Below are 10000 nucleotides of genomic sequence, written 5' to 3' on the forward strand. Positions count from 1 at the left end.
AAGCCACCGTTTACTGCTTTCATTTCCGTGGCACCAGCTCCGCCTTTCAGACGGCAATAAGAAATGTCCACGTCTTTGTCATCATTCGACCGACAGTCTGATCCCCCATTGTACAATTTCCTGTCCGGAACGTCAGAGGACGCGCAAGTGCAGTTCAGTGGGTGCTTGTCCGTGCGTGACAAGGCCGGGGAGAGAGACGGGAGAACAGGCTGCGAATCAGCACCCTCGTCCGGTTTACCATCGTTGAATTCCGGGTTGTCCCCTGCACAATCCTCGCCGCTCTCTGAAACACGACCCAGCGGCAGTAACATTCCGTCCCCCTCCTGTCTGTGGACGAGCACAGCTGTGTCCGTGCAGGAAAGGCTTCCGCCGCTCCCCCCTCCTCCTCCGTTAGAGCCCGTATCCAACTCGACCATTAGCCGAACCGATGACTCAGTAAATCCATTCAGTCGGTGGTCGTTGCACAGGTTTGTAAGTACACAGCTGTCTTTCAACCGACTGGGGAGACGGTCTGCAACCAAATCCAGCATCATTGAGTTCCCAGCTCGTACATGCTGCGATGGTACCACGCCACAGTCGTTGTTTACATTCCTCCCATTGCTGGCTGCATACACATGACCCTTCCCCGCTTGACCCTTCCCCGCTTGACCCTCGGCAGCCGGGCTCACTCGACTCCTGTTGTCTTCCAACGGGCGAGAGTTGGCTTCTACGTTGCGGCCAATCTGGGACGAAACGCACGATTTAGCCGCTTCTTCGTTTTCGTTGACATCGACTGTCAGAACAAGAACCGATTCTCCGCGTCCCCCTGTTTCCATCGCATCCGGTCCGCGAAGCCGCTTACAGCTCCGCACACAAAATCTTGCAGCTATTCCTCCTCGACCGACGGCAGAGCTCCCGGCGGTTCTCGTTGTTCTGTGAATGTGTTAGCATTTTAGTCTGGAGCTTTGGGTACCCCTGACAGGCGTCGACGAGTGTAATTTCCAAACGCACTATGTATAACGACCATCTCAACCAAACATAGCGTCCACGTACTTATATAATTTCATCTGAATCCCTCGTTATCAGACAGCAACACTTTTGCCACAACTAGGTGCCATTTTGGAATGTCCGCGATGACGTCATGTCTCTCCCTGAGTCAAAGGCAAAATTCGGAATGGGTGGGTTTGAGGCGACATCTTGTGGTGAGAAGACCTAATTGCACTTAAATGTGTGTGGTTTTAGCAGGCATATAATCCCTACAATTAGGCTATCTTGTCTTGTGCATAAGGCCCAAAGCATTTATTTTATCTTTCCCATGAGCTGGAGGAAAATGTAGCTTATATTTATAAAGTATTGTATAATACAGATGCCTGCTCTCATCTCCAGGATGACTGTTGTTTGAGATCACTGGATTTCTCAAAGATCCGCTAAAGGACGTTGTAGTCCGGCCCGTGGACTGGAGCCAATGGTGCATCTCAGAAAATCAGATATTATTTTCCGTAATTTGATTCAAACAGTGAAACTTTCACGTATTCTAGATCCATTACACAAAGTGAAATATTGCAAGCCTTTTTTGTTTTAATCTTTATGATTGTACAGTAGGCTATATGCTCAGTAGCCTATGTTCATTTGTACACTCAATACTTGGTAGGGGTCCTTTTGCACAAATTACTGCATGTTATTTGCAATAATCTACAATGTTTCACTTTTTGAATTAAATTACAGAAAATAATTACCTTTCCACAATATTAGCCTATATTTTTCTCAGATGCACCTGTAGGTTACATCACAGTAGGCCTATCCTATTTTAATGCCCGCTCTTCTCTAAAAGCTACACTTTAGAATCAGTAATTTTGTTGCAAAAGGACGACATTAGCCTTGTGGTTTTGCTGTTTGGTTGGTTTTGCTGAAAATAAAGCCACATTGGCTATTGTTTAATACATCTGTGTTTATTACATAGGCACAGCGCACTAGCCTACATCTCTCTTATCAAATAAAATAGGCTAATCTAATTGCATTTTTGTTTATAATAACGTATATGATTAAAAGTGTTAAACTTAAAATCCTAATAATAATAATAATAAAATCCTATCTGCAATCCGAATCTGAATCATAACAGTTCTGTCAGTTTCAATACTTGTCACTGGATGCGCGGAACAGTAGCCTAAATAAACCGACTATTAGGCTTTGTCTTCTCACCTGCTGTGAGTAATCATACCACTCAAAACGCGAGAGACGAGGAGCAGTTTTGGACCAGTTGAGCTCTAGAGGTGGTCTACGAGGTAGTGCGAAGATGGATATTTAGACTGTAAAAGTGGTCTAGTGTGAACTCGCTGCCATCCAAAGGGACTAAGGGACTACAAATGGAAAACTACACCACAAATAAAACCCAAGTCCTGTCGAATGGCACTGATAAAGAGGAGTCCGATGGGAACGGGGTGCGCTTGCTTATTGGATGCGTTTTGTTTCTCCTTATCGTATCCACGTTGTTGGGAAACACGCTCGTATGTGCCGCCGTTGTTAAATTCAGGCACCTGCGGTCCAAGGTAACGAACTTTTTCGTGATTTCTCTGGCGGTGTCTGACCTCTTTGTTGCGGTCCTCGTGATGCCCTGGGAGGCTATCTCGGAGGTGACTGGGACCTGGTTGTTTGGAAGATTTTGTGGAATCTGGATAGCTTTTGACATCATGTGTTCCACTGCATCTATCCTGAATCTGTGCATCATTAGCGTAGACAGATACTGGGCCATAGCAAGCCCTTTTAAATATGAACGCAAAATGACCCACAGAGTTGCTTTTATCATGATTGGAGTGGCTTGGACACTGTCGATTCTCATTTCCTTCATACCCGTCCAACTGAATTGGCACATGTCCGAGGAGAACGCTGCGAACTCCAGTAACCACTCAGAGGACTGCAAAGCCAAACTGAACAAGACGTATGCTATCTCCTCCTCGTTGATCAGCTTCTACATCCCCGTGGTTATCATGGTGGCCACTTACACGAGGATTTATCGTATCGCACAAACACAGATACGCAGGATATCATCATTGGAGAGAGCGGTGGAACAGGCGCAAAACAACCACCACCCAAACGAGTGCGCAAACGAACATTCTTTGAAAACGTCGTTTAAAAAGGAAACCAAAGTTTTAAAGACTCTCTCTATTATCATGGGAGTGTTTGTGTTTTGCTGGCTGCCCTTCTTCGTCCTAAACTGCATGCTGCCTTTCTGTGATCCGCACTGCGTAAATGACACCATTTTTTCAATTTTTGTTTGGTTTGGATGGGCTAACTCCTCGCTCAACCCAGTTATTTATGCATTCAACGCGGATTTCAGAAAGGCATTTACAACTATCCTAGGCTGTAATAAAATCTGCTCGACCACGACAGTGGAGACGGTAAACTTTAGCAACGAGTTGGTGTCCTATCACCATGACACGACCCTCCAAAAAGACGCGCAGGTTTTGGTGGCTGCGCAGCATCCCCACGCGGTCTCCAACTCAGGGGAGGACATGAACCCACCGTTCGATAAAGTCTCGCTCATCTCAAATACATCCCGCAACCACAGTAACCTGCTTCTGCCCAACATCGTCCAATTGGAGTGCGATGGGGAGATTTCACTGGATACCATAACGCCCTGTACCTCGGCCGGGGCCGTGGAATGCCACGCTCTCCACGACCAACTCACTCCACCATGAATAAAATCAATTGTAACCTATTGTATACTGCTGAGTGGTTTAGGCCATTGAAATTCATTTACGTGCTTACAAAATATATTGTTGGATCATAGACCTTTTAATGAGAAATGTTACACAATTGTTCTTAGAGTCATTGAAAAAGGATGCCGAATTAATAAAGCCCTAGCTTTATTAATTAACATGGATAGGTAAAAGAAGAATCTCACAGATTCAGATGTAGCCTAGTTCATCTCCGTTATTCAGTATAAAGGAGATCTTGCATCAAGGAAAAACAGTTCAGTTTAATTCCAAGACGCATAGGCTACAAGGGGCAGTGTGTAGCCTACATCTCATGAAGTGAGTAGACAAAACTGTTGATTCTTTGAGACTAGAATGAACTAGGACAGACGGTTGGGCTATATCTTTTTGTAGGCTGTAGCCCTTACAGACCATAGAAAACTCTTAACAGTTTATTCCTCCCAGCAGAGGATCATTTATACTCAGTCAGGTGTTGTGGTAAATGTTGTTTATTAATGTTTTTTGTTTTATTTTAATGTTTCATATTTGGCCATTACTGTAGAAATGGAGTAATATAACAATCAAATTATTATTGCAAAGTTTAGGTATGGGTAAGACCATTCAAGAGCTATAAAGTCACAAAAGTTCAAATCTGAGGATCTAATAAAGTCTAAAACAAAAACCCAACCAATTGTTCTGACCATAACTGTGAGAGTGGTTCTAGATGAGTGGTGTGAACTGGATATGAATAGCCAGGTTGTCATAGATACAGGGTTCTTCACATCTGACTACATCTGTCTTCTTCACTTCAACTACAGAGAGTACTGTATGTACTTCTAAATTACACTTGTGTACTTTTATCTACAAAGGGCTGAGGGGGTTGAAACAGTCCAATGCACGGGAGGAAGGGGGTTGAGACTGCCTGAAACACCACAGCTCACACAGGTGTGCCGCACACACAGTCAGACATGTGTGTGTGTGTGTGTGTGTGTGTGTGTGTGTGTGTGTGTGTGTGTGTGTGTGTGTGTGTGTGTGTGAGAGAGATAGAGAGAGAAAGAGAGTGCGTGTGTGTGTGTGTGGGGGGGGGGTGAATTTGACCTTCTGGTCAGTATTTGCACAAGAAAGCTACAGCTGTTGAAATGTCACATGTATTCTGCCTCATGTTATTCTGTGGTGGTATTTCAGTATATTGATATACCCTGATCCTCTTCTCAGCTCCGCTTCATTATGTTTGTATCACAGCACAGTCAACAAGGCTTCACAGGTAATTAGCTGTACCCTTTACAACCTTCAGGACCAACAGAATATTGAATAATTCATCTCACAAGGACATGATCATTTCAGTGCAGAGCCATATCCAGACATATCCAAATATCCAATGTGTGAAAATTTAATATAGCTCTTTCTGTAACACCCAAAATATGATGATGTATTAGTTTATTTCAGTTTCCCACACTGACGAAGGCACATTGCTGACACATAACCCTAACCACAGCAAAGGAGAATATTTGAGTGTGTGACTTTCTGGATTTTTAATTTAAGTTCCTTAGCTCATCATTTGTAAGCACATCACACTTGCAGAAACAGCTATAGTATACTGTACATCCGTCAACTGCTTACCCACCAAAATAATTATATTCATATTGTATACACGGTGGATTGATGAAAAATATTATAAACATATAAGTGAAGTGCACCTTTAACATGTTTGACTCAAGTCTGTCAGAGAACAAAAGTACCTTTAATTTACATCTTGACACTATTTCTCGGTGTTGTGGAGAATGCTGTACAGCCACGATCGAACATTCTGTAACAGCCTCACTCAACCTCATTCCTGTTAACAGCCTCACTCAACCTCATTCCTGTTAACAGCCTCACTCAACCTCATTCCTGTTAACAGCCTCACTCAACCTCATTCCTGTTAACAGCCTCACTCAACCTCATTCCTGTTAGCGATCGGCGTCAGTGTTCAGATGATATTGTGCCATCTCACTGCGGTCTCTTATTTAGAGGTATTTGACAGCTCAATAAACCATCTATTGAATGTTTATACCATTTTATTTGTGTCTGATATTTTTAATTTTGCAAGCAGGCCAAAGTGTCTGAGCAAGGTTGGTGTGAAGCTTGGCTGGTTCACAGACACACACACACACACACACACACACGCACGCACACACACACACACACACACACACACACACAGACACACACACACACACACACACACACACACACACACACACACACACACACACATAAACAGCAGTATTGCCAGTAACCTTTGGTCCAATGTGTAAAAGATATTCCACTGTGGCCCTTATAGATATATTGATCAGTGGTGGCTGGTTTTCTGAGCCGCATCCAAGCCGGGGTCCTCTGAATCATTTTTCCCTTTCCTCCCTTAATGATGCCCCTGCCCACACACACACACACACACACACACACACACACACACACACACACACACACACACACACACACACGCGCAGGCTTGCCTTTACTGTTACCTTTGCTTTCCTCTCCTCTCCCTCACAGCCTCTCCTCACACCTCCCCTAGTCTCCTCTCTCCTCCCCCCTGCTCCTCTCCACCCTGCTCCCATCTGCTCCTCTCCTCTCTCCTCTGCTCCTCTCCTCTCTGCTCCCTCTGCTCCTCTCCTCTCTCCTCCCATCTGCTCCTCTCCACCCTGCTCCCTCTGCTCGTCTCTCCTCCCTCTGCTCCTCTCCTCTCTCCTCTGCTCCTCTCCTCTCTCCTCCCTCTGCTCCTCTCTTCTCCCTCTGCTCCTCTCTCCACCCTGCTCCCTCTGCTCCTCTTCTCTCTCCTCCCTCTGCTCCTCTCTGCTCCCTCTGCTCCTCTTCTCTCTCCTCCCTCTGCTCCTCTCTGCTCCCTCTGCTCCTCTTCTCTCTCCTCCCTCTGCTCCTCTCTGCTCCCTCTGCTCCTCTTCTCTCTCCTCCCTCTGCTCCTCTCTCCTCCCTCTGCTCCTCTCTGCTCCCTCTGCTCCTCTCTGCTCCCTCTGCTCCTCTCTGCTCCCTCTGCTCCTCTCTGCTCCCTCTGCTCCCTCTGCTCCTCTCTCCTCCCTCTGCTCCTCTCTGCTCCCTCTGCTCCTCTCTCCTCCCTCTGCTCCTCTCCTCTCTCCTCCCTCTGCTCCTCTCTGCTCCCTCTGCTCCTCTCTGCTCCCTCTGCTCCTCTCTGCTCCCTCTGCTCCTCTCTGCTCCCTCTGCTCCTCTCTGCTCCCTCTGCTCCCTCTTCTCCTCTCCTCTCTCCTCCCTCTGCTCCTCTCTGCTCCCTCTGCTCCTCTCCTCTCTCCTCCCCTCTGCTCCTCTCCACCCTGCTCCTTCTGCTCCTCTTCTCTCTCCTCCCTCTGCTCCTCTCCTCTCTGCTCCCTCTGCTCCTCTCTGCTCCCTCTGCTCCTCTCCTCTCTGCTCCCTCTGCTCCCTCTTCTCCTCTCCTCTCTCCTCCCTCTGCTCCTCTCTGCTCCCTCTGCTCCTCTCTCCTCCCTCTGCTCCTCTCTCCTCCCTCTGCTCCTCTCCTCTCTGCTCCCTCTGCTCCTCTCTGCTCCTCTCCTCTCTCCTCCCTCTGCTCCTCTCTGCTCCCTCTGCTCCTCTCCTCTCTCTTCCCCTCTGCTCCTCTCCACCCTGCTCCTTCTGATCCTCTTCTCTTTCCTCTCCTCTCTCCTCCTGCCACCCTGCTCCCCCCTGCTCCTCTCCTCTCCTCTCTCCTCCTGCCACCCTCCTACTCCCCCCTGCTCCTCTCCTCTGCTCTCGTCTCATGGCTTTATTATTTAATGTCGCATTAAACAGCTACAACTGGAGTGACTAAATGTGAATATGTTAATATGTTGTGAATGATTGATGGATTGTAATACTGCAGGTGTCACCACTAACGAGTCGTGTGACCCAATGACAAGAAAAAAACCTCAATCAGTTTAACTTTGTCTGTGCTAATTTCACATTCATGTCTCATAAATGACACCCTGCAGCAACAGTTTTCAATAACTTCAAACATCAAACTATTAATCATTGGCCCCCTTTGTCAATTTCCTTGCTTCCTTTCCTTTTCCGTCTAGTTTAGATTCCTGGTGTAGGCTGTAGGTTGTTAGGACCGACTCCTCAATACAGCTGTTGTATCTTTCCTTCAGGTGTCCTTTGGCACAACAAGACAAGAAAATGCGAAGATGAGCACATTGACAACCCTCAACAAGTCTAAGCAGAATTGCATAACAATAACAGAAGAGCAACTAGCTCCAAACCATCGCCTTCCCTACACCCACGTAACTGGAGGAGACATAACGGTTGTGAATAGGCAGACGGTCTGGAATTATTTCTTGTATAACCTGTCTAGGAAAAAGTGGTCACTCTGTGCTCAAATCAAAGCTGACATCCTTGACCTTCATACCGAGACTGGCCGATATGTGGACATCGCAGCGGAGGATAGTCTGAGTGCTGTCTAGACAGATACTCAAATAATTAATTTAGGTCACTGAATACAAACTCTGGAGTATCTGTCTAGACAGCACTCTGTTCTCCTCACGCCATATCAACAGGTTACAGTCTTAAGAGCAAATCCAAACTTCTTGTATAGAATACACTCCAGCTTCACCCCTCTGCTATAACTGTTGTTCAAATGCCCATGTTTGATTATGGTGACATTACTGTAGGTCGTTATGCAAGGCATTCCAAAAACTTGATGTTCTTTATCTCTATACGCTATCCAGTTTGTTGCAAATGCTCTTTTCAAAACACACCACTGTACTCTATATTCCTCTGTCAACTGGCCATCCTTACACACATGTCGTAATATTCCCTGGTTCTTGCTTATCTACAAAACCCTCCTTGGTCTGTACCCCTCTCCCCCTTACCCTCTCCCCCTTGGTCTGTACCCCTCTCCCCCTTGGTCTGTACCCCTCTCCCCCTTGGTCTGTACCCCTCTCCCCCTTACCTGTGTCACTTATTGTAAACTACAGCTGCTGTCTACAACACCCACCCACTCAGCTCACCATATTCTGTTCAAAATTTCAAAAACTAAAACTGCACTTAATCTGTCGTCATTCCAGGCTACTACAAAGGACTCTATTATGGACATTTTCACTGACACCTGCTGCTGTTTTCCTGTCTTTCCGAACCTCTAATATCCCACAACCTTTGTATGCTTGCCTGTTCACTGTTGTCCCATACACACCTTTGTTCTCTTGCTGCTGCTGTTTGTTTGCCTGTCTGTTTTAATGTGTGTGTGTGCTACCTGTTCTCTCATTGTCCCTTTATTGTATTGCCTGATGTTGTGATTGGAGGGTGTGTTGGAAACGTGTGGATGTGTGTCTGCCCTGCCTATCTGTGTCGCTTATTCTTGTATTTGCCAATATTCTGAATGTGAATCTTCCTACGATGTCAGACCTCCCATGCATGAAAAATCACCAACTTTGTCCAGTCCTACGCCAAAAGTCTTCAACTGGCATTGTGGGTCAATATTCCTGATGGTGGCGCTACAGCATACCATATATAACATTTAAAACTCCATATGCTTCGAGCTGGCTGGAATTGAAGTCCATCACTCTTTTTTTTTGTCCTCATTCTGTTCCCCTCAAACTATTACTCTCATGGAAAAGATACACTACCCACAATCCTATAGCGCAACAGCGCAAGCTCCAACAATCAGAGACATCGCTGTTGGCAACCCCACCCAACCCCCGCCTGGGACTACATTTTGCCAAATTGATTGATTAGCCACTGATTGAGCACAGCCACAGCTAATCTGCAATTAGCAAAACAAGCTAAAAAAAACAGTCTGTTTGTCACGCATGGGGCAGATAGAAGATGTGGATAGACTAAGCAGGATCACACAAAAGATACCGGACTAATTTTCATGAAACTCGGTGGAGGGTAATAGCATGGGCCAAGGAAGGACTCAGGTGGATGAAAATGAAATGTATGAAGATTAAATTTATTTATTTGATAGGAACCATTATCTATTGTGCATTTAGTAATAGTGTATACATTTCACATGTTGCTGGAGTAGGAGTGGCTGTATGACTCCCATCTCGATTCAAGACCTTACGCTTTCTGCAGAGTGGTTTCAGAGCAGTCATGATACAGGTGGTGTCGGGAACCTCTCATCCTCCTCTAAACTAGAAAAGCCCACTCCACTTACACGTTAAACAAAATACATGCTGACAGTATGCATCAGTGGGTGGAGGTCTGCACTCTTCAAGTGCCCTTTTCTAGTTCTAAGACATTTGTTGGGCATTTCTTATATTATAATTGGACCTAAGGAAGTATTATAATTGGACCCAAGGAAGGGGGGGGTCTTTATTATTTACATAGTGAGATGCGACATG

At 45.9% G+C, this 10000-nt stretch overlaps 1 protein-coding gene across 1 annotated transcript; it reads left to right on the plus strand.

The window, feature by feature from the left end:
- Nucleotides 1-2342: 2342 nt before the first annotated feature.
- On the plus strand, nucleotides 2343-3674 carry LOC311329523 (D(1)-like dopamine receptor; the record flags this gene model as incomplete). Its single annotated transcript, XM_084461401.1, has 1 exon — nucleotides 2343-3674. The coding sequence occupies one exon, from the start codon at nucleotides 2343-2345 to the stop codon at nucleotides 3672-3674; it is 1332 nt and encodes a 443-aa protein (XP_084317527.1).
- Between the last annotated feature and the right edge of the window lie 6326 nt (nucleotides 3675-10000).

Source organism: Borostomias antarcticus, assembly GCF_949987555.1.
Source record: "Borostomias antarcticus genome assembly, chromosome: 2".
NCBI lineage: Eukaryota > Metazoa > Chordata > Actinopteri > Stomiiformes > Stomiidae > Borostomias > Borostomias antarcticus.